General features: G+C 50.7%; 2 protein-coding genes and 1 long non-coding RNA gene across 7 annotated transcripts in view; all 3 read left to right on the forward strand.

The window, feature by feature from the left end:
• NLRC5 (NLR family CARD domain containing 5) overlaps positions 1-1,139 on the forward strand; it is a 77,408-nt gene extending 76,269 nt beyond the window's left edge. For all 4 annotated transcript variants that reach the window (XM_060132543.1, XM_060132544.1, XM_060132545.1 and 1 more), the window contains one exon: positions 71-1,139. In XM_060132543.1, the coding sequence (XP_059988526.1) occupies positions 71-182 (112 nt within the window). In that variant the 3' untranslated portion in view covers positions 183-1,139. The remainder of the gene's footprint in view (positions 1-70) is intronic.
• Positions 1,140-3,238: 2,099 nt separating this feature from the next.
• Positions 3,239-6,582, forward strand: LOC132510464 (uncharacterized). Of its 2 annotated transcripts, XR_009537310.1 has the most exons (5): positions 3,239-3,456; positions 3,661-3,728; positions 4,056-4,174; positions 5,201-5,398; positions 5,481-6,582. It is a non-coding gene; the product is annotated as an uncharacterized LOC132510464 (long non-coding RNA). The 2 variants fall into 2 exon arrangements; XR_009537309.1 differs by having other exon boundaries at positions 3,239-3,728.
• Positions 6,583-8,363: 1,781 nt separating this feature from the next.
• CPNE2 (copine 2) overlaps positions 8,364-24,026 on the forward strand; it is a 52,334-nt gene continuing 36,671 nt past the window's right edge. The window contains exon 1 of the mRNA XM_060131932.1: positions 8,364-8,503. The gene's annotated coding sequence lies outside the window, so the exon portion shown is untranslated. The remainder of the gene's footprint in view (positions 8,504-24,026) is intronic.

A 24,026-nucleotide genomic window follows, 5' to 3' on the forward strand; every position in this document is an offset into this window, starting at 1 on the left:
AGAGGGCAGAGACAAGACAATAAGTGAGCAGCTCCCAGTGCTGAGAAGAGTCTGTCTCTGTGCCCCACAGCCTCTGGAATAACCCCATCCCCCCGGACATGGCCCAGCGTCTGCAGAGCCAGGAGCCCAGGCTGGACTTCGCTTTCTTCGACAACCAGCCACAGGTCCCTCACGGCACTTGATGGCCCCTTGAGACTTTTCAAATGCAGCCGAGTGATGCCAACTTCCACCCACCGGGATAGAGGACTCAGGAAAAGAGCCTCAGCTGGCTGTCCCTGTACCCTGCCCCACGAGGGGGAGACAGGTTTTTCCTGCAACAGTCTTCGGGGAGGACTTTTTTGGCAACAAAGGACCTAGTATAGCCAATAGACTACCCTACATCCCAAGGGACATGCATGACCAGCCAGAAACATGTAACACAATGAGCATGTCATGGTGTGATGCGTGACACAGAAGGTCACACGTGACAGCATTCCATGTGACATTGCATGAAACCTGCAGTGTGGCCTGTGGGTTAATGTCATGGGTCTTAGCACTACATGTAATATATGACATGACAAATGTCCATGCCATGTGGCTGGCCAGATGCCCTCAGGCAGGTCCAAGATCTAATTTATTACTTTTTTAAACCAAGTGTGTATTTATAAATTGCATTTCCAGAGCAGCTAAGCCAGAAAATGTCTTCCGCCCAGAATGGGACGGGGAGAGCATCCAATCACTGACCAGCCCAGTGGCCCGAGGGCCAAGGCCGTGGGCCAAGCCAGGGATTTAGCCATGAGGCTTCCAGATGAGTATCCTCCTGCCTCAAGCCTCAGTTTTCCCATCTGTGAATTGGATCACCCACTCTCCCTTAGTTTCCAGGGACTTTAGGCCCAGGTCCAGGTAGAGCCAGCCTGACCTTGGACAGGCCCAGTCCGTGCTGTGTAAGGGACGAAGCTATGCCCTAAGGGTGCAAGGGGTGGGGACTGCCAAAATATTCAGGTAAGGCCACTGGATCAAGCCACTACCTCAGCAGAATCTGAGTGAGCTCCCAGGGGCTGCATGTGTTACACAGTGTTCTCATTACTTCCAAGAGGGCCAAAGGGTGGCCCTGCTACACTGTAAGCCAGGTTTGGCCAATAAATGTGGGTGATCTTCCAGCCTCTAGCCTGAGTCTGATGTGTCCCACCACCTCACCAAAGTCAGAAGTGGTTCACCCCCTGCCCTGGGGACTGGAGAGCAGGGCAGACTACAGAGAGAAATGCTGAGAGGAACACTGGCCTGGGAGTCAGGAGGCATGGGGTCGAGTCCAGACTCTGTCTCTATATGTGGTCATGTGATCGTAGGCAAGTGACGACCTCTCTCCAGAGCTCACCTGCACCATGAGGGTATTGTAGAAGCTCATAGTGTTAGAAACAGTCTTTGTTTGGCTTGCATTATATTTACACTCTTTTCTGATTTAACTGTCAGTATTTTAAATTGGGAACTTTGACCCAAAATTCAGATTTTCAGCTTCTCGTAGGTGCTAGTCCAGCATTCCCACTCAAGAGTAATCTTCTGGGGACGTATGACTGTGTCCTTTAGATGTGGCACACATCCGTCAGTTTGCCGCAGTCCCCACCACTCCCCAGTGTATCCCCTCTCACTATTGCTGCTTGCCTGGTCCTTGTGAGAGCCTGGGAACTCCTGGCTAAAGGATTTCCACAGGCAGGTGGTACATCAAGAACATGGCTTTGTAAGTCAGACGGGCACGGAATGGAATGTGACTTGACCCCTTGCTGCCTGTCCTCAAGGCCAGGAACTGTTTCTGTACACGTTAGTAACACCCCTGGCCCCCAGGACTTTCAGAGGGGTCAGGGAAGCAAAGTGTACAAAGTCCCTAGTATGAAGAAGTAGGTACTGGTTACATGCTCGTTCTCTTCCCTTTTAGGGCTGAATGTCGTATGAAGTGAAGAGGTGTTTGAAATGGCAGGAGAACAGCACTGCCTCTCCATCACCTACCTGTGGGTTGAACAAGTCCATATCTGGGGAGCCTTCCTCCAGAGCTGCACTCCACTGTAAAAAGTGGAGCAGGGAGGGTGCAGTTACTACTGAGCACCACTGGAGGGCAGGCTGGCCCACTGGCGAGTCCTGAGATAACTTCACCACTGTACCCAGAATGAAGTTAGGAAGTGATGCTAGAGGCTGTTCCCACCTGGCTTGGGAACCTGGGATGTCCCAGCCGGCTTGTGGCTCACCTGGATGGCTTGGCCTTGACCTTTGCCACCCTCCATTTTGTCCTCGGTCCCCCACCAAGCATGAGGAGAAAGTCCTCCAGCCAAGTGCCAAATACCCACACCCCACACAGGGACACTCTTTATCGGGCCAGGATCAGGGCACACCTGGCATCAAGTGGGGCCATCAGCCTGGTCCTGGGGGAGGGGATGGGCAGGTAGAGGATCCAAGAAGTTTACCTGGAAACCTTGAGTCCCAATTCAGTCTCTCCCTTCTGGGAAAGGATGCCAAGGCCATCAGGGTGCACCTTCACGCCAAGGAGGGTTGTACTGCTTCCTCCCCTTGCCTAAGACTGGAGTATGAATTCCACAAAGCCCGAGGAGCCTTTGACCGGGAAGGTCACAGATGAGGAAGGAACAGAGCACCGACCAGAAGCTCCAGCCCAGGTGAACCGCACACCACGCAGAGCCCGGAGCTCAGAGACACTTCATTTGCTGCTTATTTGTTTTCCTTTTCCCTTCTTCTTTCCCCTTTAGCTCTGCCCAAGTTCTAAACGCCAAGAAACTTGCAGCAGCTGTCCTGAAATACACCACAGTACTGTCAGCACCGCAGAGCCGCCTGGGTCCAAGTCAGGTGCGGTCACCATGCTCATTTCATTAAGAAACTTCCTCTCCTGCCACCTACTTGTTTGGAGGCCTGGACTATTTTTCTACCCCATGCTGATGAGGTCTCCCTGCCCCTTTCCTCCCCAGAGTAAGCTCAGTTTAAACAGATCTATGAAAACAGATAAAATTCGAAGAAAAGTAAGGCTCTGGGCCAGTAAGCAGTGTAATCAAAATGGCGCTCCCTGTTTCTACACGTGAGTCTTCCCGCTAAGAAGGTAATCGGGCTGGTAAGTTCCCATGTCTAACTGCCGGGCTGGGATCAGCTCATTTTGCTGCTTTGTCACTTGGCCTCCATCCTATGGTTTTACAGATTGAATATCCACCTTTCTGGTGGGAGTCACAGAATCTTCCTTCCCACCCGCTCTGGTCTCAAATCCTTCCCCTAAACATACACGTGTCTGAAATCCACTGTCCAGGCCAGTACCTCTCGAACTGAAAAATCATAGTTACAGACACTACAACGTGCATTGAATCATCTGTGGATCTTGTTAATTTGCAGATTCTGATTCAACGGGTCTGGGACGGAGCCTGGGATTCTGCATTTCTAAGAAGCCCCCAAGTAATGCTGCTGGCCCACACTTAGTGAAAGTGCAGACCAGTGAGTAGATCTCAATCCTGACTGCACATTAGAATCACCTGGGGAGCTTTTAAAGCTGCCTTTCTAAGACTAGAGTGGTATTTAGAAAGCTCTGCAGGTGGTTCTGACGTGCAGCCAGCATTGGAGACCCACTAGTCTGGAGTATGCTGCCCCTCAGAGAGGCGAGGTAACCCTTTGCACCTACCTTATTTTTTGTCCTGGTAGATCCTGGTGACCCTCCTTTCTCAGATGAGGACACCGAGACCCAGAGATTTTTCCTAACTTGCCCAAAGGTAAGCTAGTAAGTATAGTAAGTGAAAACTAGTAAGGGGTAGCACCAGGAACTGAACCTGGGTCTTCACAACCTTTTTTTTTAAACTTTTTTTTCTTTCCAGTTTTATTGAGATATAATTGACATACAGCACTGTATAAGTTTAAGGTGTGTGATATAATGACTTGATTTACATATATTGTGAAATGATTACCATGATAAGTTTATTAACATCCATCATGTCCTATAAGATACAAATAAAAGAAAAAAAAGTTTTTTTCTTGAGATGAGAACTCTTAGGATCTACTCTCTCAACAACTTTCAAATTTTGTGACTCTTAATCCCACAGGTGCTGCCCCAGTTTCCTCATCTGTATAGTGAGGGCACAAGCAAAATGAGTCAGAGCACAAGGACCTACTTTCTCCAGCTGCAAAGATGACCTTATGCTTCATCTCTACACTCCCTCAGGTGGGATCTGAATCCTCTGTCTCCTGCCTCACCTGGTTACAGTTCTGTAGGGCTTCACCCTCTGGGACCTCCTCTAGACCCATAGCCACAACCTCAATAACAATGTCCTCCATTTTACAAATAAGGCCCAGAGAGAAACAAGATTTGCCCCAGATTCCACAGCAAGTATTCAGTGGAGCTCAGATTCCAACTCTGGAACACTAAGGGAGGGAGGACGTTGGAGTGATCCTGGCTGGGGACTTAACTGGTCTGTGGGTCTGTATGTTCAAAGAGAAGGGTCCCCAGGAAGGCGAGAGGGCCATATGACCTTCCTGACCCTGCCTCTGGCCCCCAGCCCCTCCCTTCCCTGGCCAAGGCCAGGCCTGAGGGCGGTGGCCCCAGCCAGAGCTCTGTATGCCCCCTGGACATATCCGGAGCTTCCGAGAAAAGACCTTGCAGTGGCTGGTTTGGTACAGATCCTCCCAGGATTGGGCCCAGGGACAGCTGGTCTTCCTCCCAACCCCCAGCCAAGCCAGTACAGCACCCCACCACCCCAGTGTGTCTCGAAGCCCCCCAGAGCTGGAGTCCTCCCTCCCCTTCAGCCCTTGGAATCCACACCTTATTGCTCATCCCACACAAGCCCCAGCCCTGCCCTGGCTGCCCAGAAATCAACCTTTGCCCTGAGGAGGAGGTGACAGAAGAGGAACTTTTGCAAGAGAACAGAGGCCAACTGGGGTCCCCAGGTTGAGTGTCTTAAGCCAGAAGTATCAGTCTCCTGGGCTGTGCCCATAGGCCCCGCCCCTGCACGCACATGCATAGTATAGTGCAAGACTGGGGCTGATGGAGGTGTCTGGGGCTGACTGGAGGGCCTGGGGAGGTGGAGGGAGGCATGGGCATCCTGACCCTGGAAGGGGATATCCCTGCATTAGAGTGACCACAACCCTGGATCTTAAAAGTAGCAATAACGACATGCTAGCCCTGGGGTCTAGGCATGCCTGGTACCAGGCTAGACACCAGATACTAAATCCATCCTTACATTTTACACAGGAGGAAACTGAGGCCCAGAGCATTGAGTGATGTCACCCAGGCAGTAACTGGACAGGCTGAGATTCAAAGCCGGGGCCATGACTCTAGGCCTGAGATGTAGGAGTGCGGCGAGCCACACCCGCCTCTCTCCGTGAGATCCCGGAGGGGATGTCTCCATCGCTGATGCATCTCCACATCAACCCCCTTTGTGGGCAGATGGTATTTTCCAAAGATGGCCACTGTAACCTCTCCCTGCCCACGTGCTCTTCCTACAAATGACAATGACACTCCTCTCACCTAGGGGCGGGGTCTATGGAGAGAGCCAGTGACTACGGCAGAAGTGACATTATATGAATTCCAAAGTCCAATAAAAGATAATGAGGCTTCCACCTGGTTCCCTTGGGATACTCATTCTTGGAACCCAGCCACCATGCTACCAGGAAGCCCAGGCCACATGGAACGGTCACGGGTAGGTGTTCCAACTGAGGTCCCAGCTGACAGCCAGCATCAATTTCCAGACAAATGTGTGTGAAAGCCTTCTAGGTAACTCCAGGCCCTGTCATGGTCTGCCTGCAACTGTTTGAGAAATCCTGAACAAGAACTGCCCTAGCTGAGCCCAGAGGCCCCCCAGAGCCATGAGAGATGATAATGCTTGGGGTGATTTGAGATGTAGCATAGATAACCGGGACAGCCTCCATCCTCTCCCAGCTCACATACACCTGAGTCCAGCCAGGGCCTGCTACGCAGGTGGTGCTATTTCAAGTCACTAATTCACAAGCCATATGAGCATGTGTGCACATACCCGACTATCAGCCTATTTAGGGAAATTGAGGCCTCCCAATCGTGCACAGAGAAGTCTCTATCAGGGCAAGGAAAGACTTCAGCATTTTGTAGTAACAGCCTTGTATTGTGTGTGGATTAAAGACAGACTGCAGAATCAACCCATGATGGACACTTGGCCTTAAACAACTGACCTCTGGGCTCTCCCGAGCCCTGACATTTTTTTAAAAAGCTTCATTGAGATATAATTCACATACTACAGCCTTCACCTCTTTAAAGTATACAATCAATGGTTTTATCTACAGTTGTGTAACTATCACTATAATTTTAAAACATTTAAAATCATTGCTTTCTTTCTCTATGGCTCTGTCTAGTCTGGACATGTCATATGAATGGAACCATGCAAGATGTGGTCTTTTGTGACTGGCTTCTTTCACTTAACGCAATGTTCTCCAAGTTCATCCATGTTGTATATACATCATGCCTTTCTGCGGCTGAATAATATTCTGTTGTATGGAGAGACCACATTTTGTTTATCCTTCATCAGTTGATGGACCTTTGGGTTGTTTCCACCTTTTGGCTATTCTGAATCATGTTGCAATGAACATTCATGTACAAGTTTTTGTATGGATGTATGTTTTCATTTCCCTTTCCTAGGAGTGGAATTGCTGTGACCTGTGGCCTTTGTACTCCGCCCTTGGCCAGGGATCAGGTATCTTCCTGCCCCCCCCCGCCCCCCGCCCCCGCCGCCCCTCGCTCAGCAGGCCCAACTATCTCATCCTTCAGGTCTCCGAGAGGAAGGCTTGCTGACTCCTCTGGCTGAGTTGGGTCTTCTGAACAACCCTGCCTCAAACCTTTGCACTTTTCATACAGTAATATGATTGCCTGGGCCGTGGTCTTGCCCCCAAGAGGTGAGCAGCGTGAGGGGAGGCACTCTCTGCTTGGGTTCACCACTATCCATCCCAGTGCCTGGCTCTCCTGCTCTGGAGCCAGGAGAGGAGAGGGATTCTGGGGGCCAGATCAATCAGAAAAGGCTTCCTGGAGGAAGAGGGGCTACAGCTGGGTCTAAGAACATCTCTAGATTGGTTTGCCCCACAGCTGGGCTGAGGGCTTTGAGGACTTTAGTTGTAAGCAAGATGAGAGTTTGGAGAAAAGAAGGATGGATGGAGGTCGGGGTGGGGGTGGGGGTGGGGGGGAGGCAGGCAGAGAACAAAGCCCAGAGCCCTGGGGCTGTTTAGCAGCCGCCCTCTAAGGCTGCAAAGTGCCTGTGACTCAGACGTGGAGGGAGGTTCGCAGGATGCAGCGTGAGTCTCCCAGTTAACCCTCACCTGCCTAGAATGGAAAACCCACAACCCAAGTGTTCTGCGTTAACTCCCAGATTCCCAGTCTGTGAGCCCCGGGGCCAAGGGCTGTGGACGTGGTCTTGAGATCCCCGAGCCAGCTCTGCCCCCCACAATCTGGTTAAATGAGGCTCCTTTGTCTTAGGCACTGGATAGGGGAGAGGGGCGGGGGGAGCGAGCACATAAATACTGCCGAGTGGCCTGCAGCACGAGCGCCCAGCGACAGACGAATTTCTTAAGAATTGGTGCCTCTTCTAGGGAAAAGAAGGCCACCGCCGAAGGGCGGACTCGGTGCGCTAAGGTCTCAAGGACCCGCTAGACGCCCTCCCGCTGACTAGCCCCAGGCACTGTTCGAACTGTGTTTATCTTATCGTCTCAGTCAGAGAAATAACGCTTGTGTCATCTTTCCAGTCCCTGGCGGTAACAAGAAAACGCCGAGCTCTTTTACTATCGGGAAAAAAAAAAAAAGAAGAAAACACAGCGATCCTAGTGCTGCCCGATACAGCCCAGAACCAAACCCCGTGGTATATCCCCCGAGGGCGCAGCGTTGAGCCGAACAGCCCTTGGGGTCGAGGCTGCAGAGGGCGCCCTAGGGCCTCGCAGGTCCGGGCCGACCCCACCCCTCGGATCCCGCGTCGGCAGCCCTGAGCGCACAGTGCGGGCAACTCGGAGGTGCCAGCGGCTCGGGCGAGGCCAGCCTGGGGCGAGTGCGAACCAGCTGCGTTCCGAGCCGCGGAATCCTAGCCTGGAACGTTCAGATCCTCGGATCCCGGCCTCGAACGTTCGGACACTCGGATCCCGGCCTCGAACATTCGGGGCCCCGAGGCACTGACAACCCGGAGTGCCTGGGCGCGCCAGCCGCGGGCGGCGGGCGGGCAGGATATCGTCCCCGCTCCGCCCGTGGGAGCGCTCGCCCCTCCAGGAAGCGCCCGCCTCGCCTCCCACTTCCCGCCCCACGCCCGCCCCCGCCCTCGGCCGAGGGAGGAGCCCGAGCAGCAGCCGCCGCCACTACCCGCCCGGCCGGGGAGGAGGACTGGACCTCGAGCAGCTGCGAGCGCACGCGAGCTGGCCATGGCCGCGGGGGCAGCGCCCTGAGCCTGTCCCGCGCCCGCGGGCCCAGCCGAGCAGGGGAGCTCCCGGGGATGCCCCGGTGGCCCGGAGTGCGGGGAGCGGCAGCCGCGCGGTGAGGGTAGCGGGACCCGAGGTGAGTGGGGCCCCAAAGGGGCGGGCGGGGCGCCCTGGCGGGAGGGCTCAAGTTCGGCCTTGGGGCTCGGCTTCTGGTGCCAGTGGCGGCTTGTAAGGAAGCTGGGTTCCGCTTCGGGGGACTGCGGAACCCCAAGCCCCCTCCCTCCACCCGCGCTCACCCGGACCCCGGCGTTTGGGTGACTGAGCTCCGACCCGGCCACGCGGGGGCGCTCCGTCTTCGCCCCGACCGCGGGGGAACAGAGGGCAGGGTGCCGAGAGGACGGTGGCGCCGCCCGGGGTCCGAGCCCAGCGGTTTAGGGACCCTCCTACCTCCCCGGAGGCGCCTGGGGGCGTCAGGAAGGTGGAGCCCCGCCACCATCGCAGCTACGGAAGTGCTGAGTTCGGGCTGGCTCCGGGCAGGCGCGGGGCCCGCTCCTCGCCCCCCGTGCCCTACTCCCAGCCCCCCAACCCCCCTCCGTCCCCGGCCCCAGAGAACTGCTAGAGAGTCAGCTCCCTGCGGGCGAAGGGGGAGCAAAGAGAGGGAGCGGAACTGGGCAGCTTCCCAGAAGTCGGAGTGTGTTTGCAAACTAGTTTTTTCTCAAACGCTATCTGGCACCTGTGTGTTTTGGGTGGGGGCGGGGAGGGGGGAGCATGGCGAGAGAGAGAGCAAGGCCCTTTCTTCCTTCCCGTTCCTCGTTACCCCGCAGAGCTGCTTCTCTGAAAAATAGAAGGGTCTTACTTTCCTCTTCCCATGTCATCCCCCAGCCTTGTTGGACAAGCCGCTTTGGGGAAGGGGCTGTGGTTTGCCCAAGGTGACAGGTGGCACTGGAACCCAGGGCTCTGTTAGCCAGGTGGAAGTTCTTCTTACTATCTGGGACTCCCCCAGCCCTGTTATGTACTGGGTGAAGTGACAAGGGCAAAGGATCTGGGAGAATTAGCTGAGTGGCCCTTTGTCTGTCTGCCCTTAGTGTTTGCTCCCCTAGGGGTGTGGGCTGTCACTGAGGGATGGGGGGCTGTTTCTGTTTCTTGGAGCACCCACAGCTTCAGTAACTGGGGAGAGGAGCCAAGCTGTAACCTTCGGCAGCTGCACAGCCCTAATGGAGAGCTTGGGAGACCTGGGTCTGAATGCCTACCCAGCAGTGGGCCCCTGGCCTAGACCTTCCTCCCCTCCGAGCCCAGGTCCCCATCTGTAAAATGGGCTCATTGTCCAGGGCCTGTGCATATGGAGGCTGGGTGCAAACATAAAAAGTGGTTTTATTGCAGTTCCTCTGGTATGGAGCCCAGTGAGTGCTGGGACTGTCCCAGGCATGTGACATAGCTGGCTGGAGTGGGAGGGGTCACCCAGGCAGTTTTCTCCATGGAAAGAGCTGTGGGCTAAGAATGTGGACACTTGAGTTCTCCTGGCCCTCTGCCGTGTCCTGTTTGGGTGCCTTGTCACTCCTAGGGCTTAAGGGCGTTTCCATTGGTAAAATGAAACAAAATTTGACACAATCCAGTTTACAGGACTGCTGGGAGACTGGAACCTGGGCCAGGGGGCAGGTGTTCTGCAAAGTTGGGTGCACTGGTGGTCATGGGACCTCCCTCCCAGAGGCCACAAGAATTAAAAATCCAGGGACGTAAGAAGAGGGTCGGAGCTAGAGCCTCAGTTTCTGTACCTGTAAAGTAGTAAGAGCAATACTCTGTACATCTTTATAATCTTTTAGGGTAGTTGTGTAGTTCTTTAAAGGTAGTTGTGAGGATTAAATTAGACAACAAAGGGCTTGTGCACCAGCGCTGTGACTGGTGCCCGATAAGCGCTCAGTTAATGTTAACCATCGTTACCATTATTCATGGGAATATTAGTAAGCCTGATGTGGGTCACTGATTTAGGATTCCTTCTGGGATTTCCTCAGGCAAGCTCGCTTCTCTCTCTCCCACTTCCTTCCTGGAGAGAGGAGCCTCAGAATCCAAATGTTGGACTTCTGGGCTGTTCCAGGGGCAGGCAGGGTCCTGAACAGGAAGGTGCCACTAGGCTGAAGAGAACACCATGGGGGATGGTAGATCCAGTGGGGTGGTCCCGTTTCCCCCACCTTGGGCTGGCCTCACAGGGCTCTAAGGGGTGATGGAAAACAGAAGAGCATTCTCTAGGAATTCCCGCAGGAGCAAGGTTGCCAGGCAAGGTCCCCTACTGTGAAGCCCTCAGGCAGGGCCGGGGTCCCATCTGCCTGATGCTCTCCTCTCCTCTAACCCTTGCAGGGGCTGCTGAGTCAGGGCAGTCACTTCAGGAATCCATCTCCCTCCAGCTGGGAGAATATGGCCTCAGAGAGGGGGCAGGATTCCTCCCCTCCTGCCAGGTCCCCTGCAGGACACAGGGTGGGCTCCTTGGAAGCCAGGAGGCCAGGTCACCGTAGGGTCTTGGCAGGCAGCAACTGGAGAAGACGATCATGTCCCACCCATGCTGTCCAGAAATAGGGTATGGGGTCCCAAGGGGATTCATGGCTTCCTGAGGTCCTACAGGGCCTGAGGAATGAGTGGGGGTCCGAGGCACCTCCTGGCTCCCAGCCAGGTGTCCTCTCCCTTCCTTGGGCCACCTGGCCTCTGCTCTGTAGTGGCGTCAAGAGGGCTGTGCTGGCCCACGTCCTGGAGTGTTTCTCCACTAGCCCTGTCCACACGTGCCTCCAGAGCCTGAGATGAAACTAGACTAGACGCTGATCCCTCGCTCGCTATCACATCACCTTGCTTAATTTTTCTCAAGGCAGTAGCCGCTCTCTCCCATCATCTGATTCATTCAAGTATGTGTCAGTTTGTTCTCTGCCCTCCTCCCCAGGGGGTCAGCTCCAGGAATGGCAAGGGCATCCTGTGTCCATCTTGTTCAGGGCTCTTCCCTGCACTGACTGGCTTAATGGCTGAGTCCGCCCCTCCTTGTAGCCTCCTGTTGAATGGGTCTGTGATGTTGGGTGATGGAGCCTAGAAGAGTCATGAGCTCACCCTTTGGGGTTTCCGGAGGAATCTCTGTCTCACCATACTGAGTGCTGGGGCACTGTCAGAGGGCAACGATGGAGGAAGGGCAAGTGCTGGCCTGGGGGAAGGGAAAGTCGTGAGTCTGGGAGAAGGTGGGATTCTCCCAGCACTGAAGCTCTGGGGGAGGTGGTCATGGTGGCTGCTGACCTGGTTGGGGTGTCACCTGCTGCCGTGGCCTGCAGAACCAGAGGTCTGGGGTGTGCCGGGGAGAGTTACCCATCCCCCAGGTGACCTGGGCCAAGTCTCTTAACCTCTTGGACCTCGGTTTCTTCATCTAGAAAATGGGGAGCTTTAGACCAGAAGCTAGCTGTTCCCTTGCTTTCTTCATGTGGTTCTTTTTTTTTTTAATTAATTTATTTTTATTTATTTATTTTTGGCTGAGTTGGGTCTTCGTTGTTGAGCACGGGCTTTCTCTAGTTGTGGTGAGCGGTGGCTACTCTTCGTTGCGGTGCGCGGGCTTCTCATTGCCGTGGCTTCTCTTGTTGCGGAGCACGGGCTCTAGGCACGTGGGCTTCAGTAGTTGTGACACATGGACTCAGTAGTTGTGGCTCACGGGCTCTAGAGCGCAGGCTCAGTAGTTATGGTGCACAGGCTTAGTTGCTCCGCGGCATGTGGGATCTTCCCAGACCAGGGCTCCAACCCGTGTCCCCTGCAGTGGCAGGCGGATTCTTAACCACTGCGCCACCAGGGAAGCCCCTTTCATGTGGTTCTTAAGGCAGCTGTGAAAGGGGTTATAAACCAAAGAGGGCTTTGCCCAGTTGGTGTGATACCTCTTCCACCTGTGGCTTCGGGTCCCTGCCTTCCAGAAAGGTTTCCCTCACCATGCAACCATCTATTCGTCACTGAACAAATGTGTTTTGTTTTGTTTTGTTTTAATAGCGTAATATATCAAGGGTTTATTTACTATTTTGGGTAGAGCCACAGATTTGTTTATTCATAGGCTTAAAAATTTTTACTTTATATTAGAGTATAGTTGATTTACAGTTTGTGTTAGTTTCAGGTGTATAGCAAAATGATTCAGTTATACATATACAAATATCCATTCTATTTTTTAAAATAAATTTATTTATCTTATTTATTTATTTTTGGCTGTGTTGGGTCTTTGTTGCTGTGCGCGGGCTTTCTCTAGTTGCGGCGAGCGGGGGCTGCTCTGTTGCGGTGCGCGTGCTTCTCATTGCGGTGGCTTCTCTTGTTGCGGAGCGCGGGCTCTAGGCACGTGGGCTTCAGTAGTTGTGGCTCACAGGCTCTAGAGCGCAGGTTCAGTAGTTGTGGCGCATGGGCTTAGTTGCTCCGCGACATGTGGGATCTTCCCGGACCAGAACTCGAACCTGTGTCCCCTGCATTGGCAGGTGGATCCTTAACCACTGCTCCACCAGGGAAGTCCCATGTATCCATTCTTTCTCAGATTCTTTTCTCATATAGATGATTACAGAATATTGAGTTCCCTGTGCTATTCAGTAGGTCCTTGTTGATTATCTGTTTTATATATAGTAGTATATATATAACCATAAGTTTGGTAACCATAAGTTTGATTTCAAAGTCTCTTTCTGTTTTGTAAATAAGTGAGTCTGTTTCTGTTTTGTAAATAAGTTCATTTGTATCATTTTTTTATATTCCACATATAAGTGATATCATATAATACTTGTCTTTCTCTGACTTACTTCATTTAGTATGATAATCTCTAGGTCCATCCATGTTGCTGCAAATGGCATTATTTCATTCCTTTTTATGGCTCAGTAATATTCCATTGTATATATGTACCACATCTTCTTAATCCATTCCTCTGTTGATGGACATTTAAGTTGCTTCCATGTCTTGGCTGTTGTAAATAGTGCTGCAGTTAACACTGAGGTGCATGTATCTTTTCAAAGTTTTCTCTGGTTATATGCCCAGGAGTGGGATTTCTGGATCGTATGGGCTCTAGAGCGCAAGCTCAGTAGTTGTGGCACATGGGCAGCTTAGTTGCTCTGCAGCATGTGGGATCTCCCTGGACCAGGGCTTGAACCCCTGTCCCCTGCATTGGTAGGAGGATTCTAAACCACTGCGCCACCAGGGAAGCCCAGCACCACTTATTGAAGAGACTGTCTTTTCCCCATTATGTATTCTTGCCTCCTTTTGTTGTAGATTAATTGACCGTAGCTGCATGGGTTTATTTCTGGGCTTTCCATCCAGTTCCATTGATCTATAAGTCTGTCTTTGTGCCAGTAACATACTGTTGTGTTTTTTTAAAAAATATTTATTTATTTATTTGGCTGCGCCGGGTCTTAGTTGTGTCACACGGGATCTTTTAGTTGTGGCATGCAGGATCTTTAGTTGCGGCATGCGGGATCTTTTTAGATGTGGCATGAGGGATCTTTTAGTTGTGGCATGTGAACTCTTAGTTGCAGCATGTGGGATCTTGTTCCCTGACCGGGGAGCAAACCCAGGCCCCCTGCACTGGGAGCATGGAGTCTTAGCCACTGGACCACCGGGGAAGTCCCAGTAATATACTGTTTTGCTTACTGTAGCTTTATGGTATAGTCTGAAGTCAGGGAGCCTGGTTGCTCCAGCGCCATTTTTCTTAAGATTGCTTTGGCTATTCAGGGTCTTTCGTGTTTCCATAGAAAATTTAAGATTTTTTGTTCTAGATCTACAAAAAATGCCATTGGTAATTTGATAGGGCAGTATAGTCATTTTGACTATACCTTGGGCAGTATAGTCATTTTGATAATATTGATTCTTCCAATCCAAGAACATGGTATATATCTTTCCATCTGTTTGTGTCATCTTTGATTTTTTTCATCAGCATCTTATGGTTTTTGGAGTACAGGTCTTTTGCCTCCTTAGGTAGGTTTATTGCTAGGTATTTTATTCTTTGACACGATGGTAAATGGGATTGTTTCCTTAATTTCTCTTTCTGATCTTTCATTGTTAGTGTATAGAAATGCAACAGATTTCTGTGTATTAATTTTGTATCCTGCAACTTTACTGAATTCATTGACAAGCTCTAGTAGTTTTCTGGTAGCTTCTTTAGGATTTTCTATGTATAGTAACGTGTCATCTGCAAACAGTGACAGTTTTACTTCTTTTCCAATTTGGATTCCTTTTCTTTCTGTTTCTTCTCTGATTACCGTGGCTAGGACTTCCAATACTATGTTCAGTAAAAGTGGTGAGAGTGGAATCCTTGTCCTGTTCCTGATCTTAGAGGAAATGCTTTCAGCTTTTCATCGTTGAGTATGATGTTAGCTGTGAGTTTGTCATATATGGCATTTATTATGTTGAAGTATGTTCTCTCTATGCCCAGTTTCTGGAGAGTTTTTATTTTTTATCATAAACGGGTGTTGAATTTTGTCAAAAGCTTTTTCTGCATCTATTGAGATGATCATATGATTTTTATTCTTCAGTTTGTTAATGTGGTGTATCACACTGATTGATTTGCAGATATTGAAAAATCCTTGCATCCCTGAGATAAATCCCACTTGATCATGGTGTATGGACCTTTTAATGTATTGTTGGATTTGGTTCGCTAGTATTTTGTTGAGGATTTTTGTGTCTATCTTCTTCATCAGTGATATTGGCCTGTCATTTTCTTTTTTTGTGGTATCTTTGTCTGATTTTGGTATTAGGGTTGTACCGGCCTCATAGAATGAGTTTGGGAATGTTCCTTCCTCTGCAATTTTTTGAAATAGTTTCAGAAGGATAGGTGTTAACTCTTTGCTAAATGTTTGATAGAATTTGCCTGTGAAGCCATCTGGCCCTGGACTTTTGTTTGTTGGGAGTTTTTAAATCACAGTTTTTAAATCACTTTTTCAATTTAAGTACCTGTGATTGGTCTGTTCATATTTTCTATTTCTTCCTGGTTCAGTTTTGTACCTTTCTAAGAATTTGTCCATTTCTTCTAAGCTGTCCATTTTATTGGCATATAGTTGCTTGTAGTAGTCTCTTACGATCCTTTGTATTTCTTTGGCATCCGTTGTAACTTCTCCTTTTTCATTTCTAACTTTATTGATTTGAGCCCTCTCCCTTTTTTTTCTTAATGAGTCTGGCTAAAGGTTTTTCAATTTTGTTTATCTTTTCAAAGAACCAGCTTTTAGTTTCGCTGATCTTTTCTATTGTTTTCTTCATCTCTATTTCATTTATTTCTGCTCTGATCTTTGTGATTTCTTTCCTTCCAACTTTGGGTGTTGCTTGTTCTTCTTTCTCTAGTTGCTTTAGGTGTAAGTTTAGGTTGGTTATTTGGGATTTTTCTTGTTTCCTGAGATAAGATTGTATTGCTATAAAATTCCCTCTTAGAACTGCTTTTGCTGAGTCCCATAAAACTGCTTTTGCTGAGTTTTGTATCATTGTGTTTTTGTTTTCATTTGTCTCTAGCTATTTTTTAATTTCCTCTTTGATTTCTTCAGTGATCCATTGGTTGTTTAGTAGCATATTGTTTAGCCTTCATGTGTCTGTGTTTTTTACAGTTTTTTTCTTATAATTGATTTTATTTTAATTAATTATTTTATTTTATTTTTGGCTGCATTGGGTCTTCATTGCTGAGCAGTGGCTACTCTTTGTTGTCATGTGCAGGCTTCTCACTGCGGTGGCTTCTCTTGTTGCGGAGCATGGGCTCTACGTGTGCGGACTTCAGTAGTTGTGGCTCGCGGGCTCTAGAATGCAGGCTCAGTAGTTGTGGCGCACAGGCTTAGTTGCTCCACGGCATGTGGGATCTTCCCGGACCAGGGCTCGAACCCATGTCCCCTGCATTGGCAGGCAGATTCTTAACCACTTCGTCACCAGGGAAGCCCCTGGGATTGTTTTTGTAGGTCTTTTTTCTTTCCTTCCTCTTTTGTTCTCTTGTGATTTGATGACTATCTTTAGTGTTGTGTTTGGATTTCTTTTTTGTATGTATATCTGCTGTAGATTTTTGGTTTGTGGTTACCATGAGGTTTTGTTTTTTTTTTTTTTTTTTTGTGGTACGCTGGCCTCTCACTGTTGTGGCCTCTCCCGTTGCACAGCACAGGCTCCGGACGCGCAGGCACGGGCCCAGCCGCTCCGTGGCATGTGGGATCTTCCCGGACCGGGGCACGAACCCGCGTCCCCTGCATTGGCAGGCGGACTCTCAACCACTGCGCCACCAGGGAAGCCCTACCATGAGGTTTTGATATAGCTGTCTGTGTATATAGAAGATTATTTTAAGTTGCTGGTCTCTTAATTTCAAATGCATTTCCAGTATCCTGCATTTGTATTCTCCTCTTCTCATGATGGCTGGTTTTGATACCATATTTGTGTGTGGATGATTTCGTGCCTTTGCTCTATGTTTACCTTTCCCAGTGAGCTTTCCCATTCATAATTTCCTTGTTGCTAGTTGTGGGCTTCTCTTTTCTGCCTAGACTTGTTGTAAAGCCGGTTTGGTGGTGCTGAATTCTCTTAGCTTTTGCTTGTCTCTAAAGCTTTTGATTTCTCCATCGAATCTGAATGAGAGACTTGTTGGGTAGAGCCTTGCTTGGTTGTAGGTTTTTCCCTTTCTTCACTTTAAATATATCATGCCACTCCGTTCTGGCCTACAGAGGAAAGTCAGCCGATAACCTTATGGGGATTCCCTTGTGTGTTATTTGTTGCTTTTCCCTTGTTGTTTTTAATATTTTCTCTTTGTCTTTCGTTTTTGTCAGCTTGATTAATGTGTGTCTCGGCATGCTCCTCCTTGGGTTTATCCTGTGTGGTGTACTCTGCACATCCCAGACGTGGTGACTGTTTCCTTTCCCATGTGAGGGATGTTTTCAGCTATTACCTCTTCACATATTTTCTCAAGCTGTTTCTCTCTCTCTTCTCCTTCTGGGAACCCTATAATGCGAATGTTGGTGCTTTTAATGTTGTCCCAGAGGTCTCTTAAACTGTCCTCATTTCTTTTCATTCTTTTTTCTTTATTCTGTTCCACAGAAGTGATTTCAACCATTCTGTCTTCCAGCTCACTTATCCATTCTTCTGCCTTATTTATTCTGCTGTTGATTCCTGCTAGTGTTGTTGTTGTTGTTTTTTATTTATTTATTGGCTGCATTGGGTCTTCATTGCTGCGTGTGGGCTTTCTCTGGTTGCGGTGAGTGGGGGCTACTCTTTGTTGTGGTGCGTGGGCTTCTCACTGCGGTGGCTTCTCTTGTTGTGGAGCGTGGGCTCTAGGGTGCAGTCTCAGTAGCTGTGGCACACAGGCTTAGTTGCTCCGTGGCATGTGGGATCTTCCCGGACCAGGGCTCGAACCCGCGTCCCCTGCACTGGCAGGCGGATTCTTAACCACTGTGCCACCAGGGAAGCCCCCTGCTAGTGTATTTTTAATTTCAGTTATTGTATTGTTCATCTCTGTTTGTTTTTCTTGAAATTTTCTGGCTCCTTGTTAAACATTTCTTATATCTTCTTGGTCTGTGCCTCCATTCTTTTTCCACCATCTTGGATATCTTCACTGTCATTACTCTGAATTCTTTTTCAGGTAGATTGCCTATCTCCACTTCACAGACTTGTTCTTCTGGGTTTCTATCTTGTTCTTTCATCTGGAACATATTCCTCTGCCACCTCATTTTGTCTAACTTTCTGTGTTTGCAGTCCCACAGGCTGCAGGGTTCTGGTTCCTCTTGCTTCTGGTGTCTGCCCCCATCTCGTTGTGGCTGCTTCTTTGTCTTTGGAAGTACAATATCTTTTGGTAGGTTCCAGTCCTTTTTTGTCAGTGGTTGTTCAGCAGCTAGTTGTGATTTTGGTGTTTTCAGGAGAGAAGGTGAGCTCAGGTCCTTCTACTCCACCATCTTGTCTGGGCAGGCTCCTCAGCAAATGTTTTTTGAACAGCTCCTCCTATGGACTGTGCCGAAGCTGGGGTACAACTACAGAGCTCTCAATGGAGTTGGGGGGATAGAGTGAGGCAAGCAAATGACAAAGAGACAGGAAAACTTAAGATGGTGGAAATGCCATAAAGAGAATGAAGCAGGGTGAAGTAATTGAGATTGGCGGGATGGGGGGTGGGGACATCAGGGAGACTTCTGGAGGAGGAGGTGTGACATTTAAGCTGAGATGTTAATCTGTGGCATGACATTCATGGCTGTATCCCAGCAGGAACTAGGATACTTCCTGGATATGCTCCATGGATATTTTTGAATGAATGAAGGAGGGAGGAGTGCCCAAAGCAGAGGAGGGAGCACGTGCGAGGGCCCTGAGGTGGGAACATGCTCAGTGTATTCCAAGAGCCCTTTCTCTCCACCACGCAGCTCTGTGTCTCCTTTGGTGGCCCTTGTCTCGTCAGGAGCTAGGGGCATCTGGCCTCCTTCTGTGCTCTGGCTGTCCCTGCCCCATGACACAGGAGGAGAGTGCATGCTCAGCTCCCAGCAGATGATGCTATCCAACCTCTCCCTCCTTTGGGCCCCCAACAATCTTTCCAAGTCTGAGGGCTGTGCTGGGCAAGAGCACAGTGGACCCCATCTCATTTCAAACTCTGATTTGCCACTGACTGGCTAAGTGACCTTGGGCAGTGTATTAGTTTCCAAGGGCTGCTGTGAAGCCACCACAAACTGGGTGGCTTCAAACTACAGAAATGTATTCTCTCACAGTTCTGGAGGCTAGAAGTCCAAATTCAAGGTGTTGGCAGGGCCACGCTCCCTCTAAAGTTTCTAGGGAAGGGTGCCTTCTTGCCTCATCCAGCTCCTGGTAGCTGCAGGCATCCCTTGCCTTGTGGTGACGTCCCTCCAGTCTCTGCCTCCTTCCCATGGCTGCCTTCCCTCTGTGCCCTTAAGGACACCAGTCATGTGGGAATAAGGGCCCACCGTACTCCAGCATGTCCTCATCTTAACTCTTTACATCTGCAGCTACCTGTTTCCAAATATGATCACATGCTGATCTTAGGGGTTAGGATTTTAACACCTCTTCTGGGGGACACAGTTCAACCTCTAATAGGCAGGTTACATAACCTCTTTGTGCCTCAGTTCTCTGTTCTATGAAATGGGGTGGTAATAATAGGGCTTCTCTGCTGGGGTTGCAGGATAGCCTACACAGAATGGTGGGAACCTCTGGACAGGGCCAGGCACTCAGGAAGCACACAGTCAATGCTGTTATTTCCATCTTATCAGTGAAGGTTTCCCGGGAGCAGCTGGCAATGTCCTTGGCCAGGAGGACTTACTGAGGAGGGCCTGGGGCTGGGCTGTGGGCCTCTTGCTTGGGATGCGGAGGCTCAGAGAGGCCCCTCCCCGCTGTCTGGATGAGAAGGGGCAGGTGGACGCCTCTTCAGTGTGGCGGGGTGAAAGCCATTAACAGAAGGTGGGGAGCTCAGTCTGCAGAGGGGTGTGAGCAGAGGGTGCCCAGCCACTGTAGGTGCCCACAGGGGGATTCGGGTACTGAGTAAGCCCAGATGGCCTTTCAGGCCCAATCAGCCTGGAGTTCCTGGGCGGGAGCTTGGGGCTAGAATCCCAGAGCAGCCCAGCAAAGACTGAGGGGCATATGTAAACTCCCCAAAGCCAGAAGGGGCCTGAACCCTGACAGGCCGGGAAACTGAGGCAGAGAGAGGAAGGGACTTGTGGGGAGTTCACATAGAGAGTTGGGAGCCCCTGTCTCCTAGTCTCCTCATGGTAGGCCCCTGGGTGGGTGTGGATGCCAGGGGGTAGGGCCCCAGGGCTGGGTCCCAGTCCCTGAGGCTGCCCCACAGTCCCCTTCAAATGAAGCTACTTTGGAATGACTTCAGCTGGTGGTCATTGTCACCATGCCCTCCTCCCTCCATTAGCTTGGTCCCCCCTCTCTGAGCCTGGCCAGATTCACCCCGAGGTCCCCGGAGTACTTCCTGCATCCCAGAGTCCATCCACGCCCATCCCCTGTAGCACTTGCTGGGGGGCAAGAGGGCAGGGCGTCGCCAGCCCCACTTTGCAGATGAAGGAGCTGAGACCTAGAGGGAAGGGGCGGCAGAAGCGGGCAGAACCCAGTGCCTGGACTCCTTGGGCGGTAGTGTGGAGGCTGCCTCTCAGCCTGCTGGACCAGCCCCTGGGGCAACAGGCTGGAGATGCCCCGGGATCAAGCCCATTTGGTGGTGGCTACAGAGAATAGCCTCCCTCTGGGTGTGGTCTGGCCACAGCTGGGAGCCTCAGGAGAGCTGGGGGTGGGGGGTGTCAGGGCTGACCCCTGCAGCAGCCTCCTCCCCATGCTGTCTGTATCTATATTTATCCCCATGTCGGCCTGGCTGCCTTTTGGGAGTGCATCGTCTTCAGAGCTCAGCAGCTTTAGCTAAGATAGGGAAGTGATTTGTGTCAAGATGCTGCCCGCCCCCCACCTTGATGGGAGCACCAGTCTGCTCTCTGAGGGGCTGTGCACCACCTGGCAGGAGCCAGTGCAGCAGTGGGTGTGCAGGGAGGGCCCCAGGGAGTATTAGCAGCGTGGGGATGGACCCCCCCCATTTCAGAGAACCAGCGCTGTGGAACATTGGGGTGGTAGGGCTGCGGCTAGAAGGTGGTACCAGATAAACTGTAAAGCCTTTCAGCTCAGAGATTCAGAGAACTCCTGATTTCCGAAATCCTAGAATTCCCAAACCCTGGGATTCTGTGAACCTGTGAACCTGTAGGCTTCTGCAATTCCAAGATGCCGCAGATCCTCTTCCCTTCACCTTCACTCTTCCTTCAACTTTCAGCAAACGTTTGTCGAGCTCCCGTTCTATGCCTCTCTGCTCTGGAAACAGCAGAGATGAAAATAAGATCTGGTCCCATCTTTAAGCTCAAGTGAGGGTGACATTCCCTAAGCCAGTGGTAGCAATATGGTAACAATGTAAGTGCTTCCCTCTCCAGGGCCAGGGGCTCAGGGGGCACTTTGTAGAGCAGTCCCCAATTTGTGTTTTTTTAAAAAACGTTTTCTTGAAGTATAATATACAAAATAGAGCAGACTTCCTGCTCAATGACTGTTCACAAACCCAAAACATCCGTGTTAGCAGCCCCTAGATTGAGAAACAAACGTGACCCTCACTGAAGCCCCCTGGTAGCCCCGTCCGGTTACTCACACCCTCCCCCACTATCTTGCAATGCCCCTCCAGCAGCATAGACTTGTTTTGCCTGGGTTTAACTTCACGTAATGAGATTATACAGGATGACACGCCCCTTTGCGTCTGGCTTCCTGCATTCAGTATGTTCATAAGACCTATTCATATTGTTGCTGTCCTCGTGCTTCCTTCATGCTCGTGGCAGTGTGGTCCACCGTGTGCACGTTCACCATTTATTTATCCCTTTTCCAGATGATAGGCATTTAGGGGACTCCCGGCCTGGGGCTATTACAAATAGTGCTGCTCTGAAAGTTCTCCGGTGTGTCTTTTGGTGAACATATTGCATGTTTCTGCTGGGCGTTGCTGGGTCATCATAAGGGATGCATTTATTTAGCTTCGTAGTCGCTGCCAAACATTTCTCCAAAGCGGTTGTACCAATCTGCACTCCTGTTGGTGACATGTGAGAGTTCCAGTTGCTCCACATCCTTGTCAACACTTGGTATCGCCAGCTTTTTAACTTTTATCCTGGGGGTGGGGGCAGGAAGGCATAGTGGCATTGATTTCATTTGGTTTTGCTGAGCTGAGTTTGAAGAATGACAGAGCTAAGTGAAGAAGAGGGAAGGGCATGCCAGGCAGATGGAACAGCATGTGCAAAATTACAGAGGCATGAAAAAGTACTGTTGGAACTCTGTGTAGTAAACAGCATAGCTAGAGCCAGAAATGTGTTGAGGCAGTCGGTGGGGGGGGGGGGGCGGGGGGCGGCAGCTATCAGGGTGTTTGGACATTGTCCTGAGAACAGTAGGGAGTCCCGGAGAGGATTTTCTCATTTGAGCGAGTACCTGCAGTGTGTCAGGCATTTTGTAATTTACATTTTTTTTTTTTGGTGGTACGCGGGCCTCTCACTGTTGTGGCCTCTCCCATTGCGGAGCACAGGCTCCAGACACGTAGGCTCAGCGGCCATGGCTCACGGGCCTAGCTGCTCCGCGGCATGTGGGATCTTCCCGGACCGGGGCAGGAACCCGTGTCCCCTGCATCGGCAGGCGGACTCTCAACCACTGCGCCACCAGGGAAGCCCCTGTAATTTACATTTGATGCATAAGAAAACTAAACTGAGACTCAGAAAGACCAAATGACTTGTCCTGAGTCGTATTAGCAGAGGCTCTGGAATGCACATCCTTCCAAGCCTCAGTTTGCTCTTCTGGAGAATGGGAGTGGTGATAACACCTCGCTCAAGGATGTTGTGAAGCTATAGAAGTTAAAGTCCATAACACACAGGGCACAGGGCCTGGGGCAGGCGTTATTATTACTCTCATTTTATATCCTGTCTCCATCACCACAGCCATACCACCCCCTCTCTTCCCTGCCAGCTGACAGGGTGGGAGTGGGCTCTCCTAGCTCCCACAGTTAGGAAGGGCTGGCAGAGAACTCTAGCCTCAGCACCCTATTTTCCTGCCCCACGGCAGGTCTTTTAGGACCTGAAGGTTGCTACGGTGGTTAATCTTATGTATCACCTTGGCTAGGCTATCGTGACCAGTTGTTCAGTTAAACACTAGTCTGATGTTGCTGTGTAGGTATTTTTTTAGATGCGATTAACATTTAAATCAGTGGACTTTTATTAAAGCAGATTATCCTCCGTTACGTGGGTGGGCCACATCCAGTCAAAGGCCTTAAAAGCAAAGACTAAGGTTTCTCCCAGAAGAAGGAATTCAGCCCCAAGACTGCAACATAGAAACCTTGCCTAGTTTCCAACCTGCTTGTCTTGCTCTGTGGATTTCGGACTGAAGACTGCAATGTCAACTCTAACCTGAATTTGCAGCCTTCAGTTTTGCCCCGCAGATTTCAGACTTGTCTTCTCCAACAAGCTCCTGAGTCGGTTCCTTAAAAGAAATCTCTCTCTATATATGTAGATATCCTATTGGTTCTGTTTTCTCTGGAGAACCCTAATACAGTTGCCATTTGTCTTCCTGGATCTTTCTCATCTGGGAGATGGGGTGAAGGAGGCAACTTAGATCTGGATGCGTTCAAGGCATCTTCTGACCCTGTAAGTTCAGTAAATGCAGCCATCAGGGCCAGTGGGGACCAGGCATCTGGTTAGCCGAGAGTTCCAGTTACCAGAGTGTCACCATCTAGACCAGAGGCTGCAAACTCAGACGTCTGCCGAGACCTCGCGGGAACTCAGCGTGTGAAGTTGGCAGGGCTTGTACGGGGACCAAGCATGATATCTGCCTAATTAGGCCAAGAGCGGGCTAAACCAGAGCCATCCCTGGGGAATGGTCAGCCACTGGTGGGCCGTGTAGCAGCCTCCCGCCTAGGAGCTTGGTGTTCAAAGTGTGGTCTCAGATGGGCCGCCTCAGCAGCGCCAGGAAGCTTGTTAGAAATGCAGACTCTCGGGTCCTTCCCCAGACCTGCTGCATCAGAATCTGCCTCACCTACCCACCCCTCTGGGATTTGTGTGTTACGAGGAGGGCTTGTTAAAGCGCAGATGCCATTCAGGGGACTCTGAGCAGGTCTGTTTGGGCCCAGGAACCTGCCTTTCTAACAAGCTCCCAGGAGATGCTGAGGAGGCCCATCTGGGAACCCCCTTGGAGCGGAGAGAGCC

This window comes from Lagenorhynchus albirostris, chromosome 19, assembly GCF_949774975.1.
Source record: "Lagenorhynchus albirostris chromosome 19, mLagAlb1.1, whole genome shotgun sequence".
Lineage (NCBI taxonomy): Eukaryota > Metazoa > Chordata > Mammalia > Artiodactyla > Delphinidae > Lagenorhynchus > Lagenorhynchus albirostris.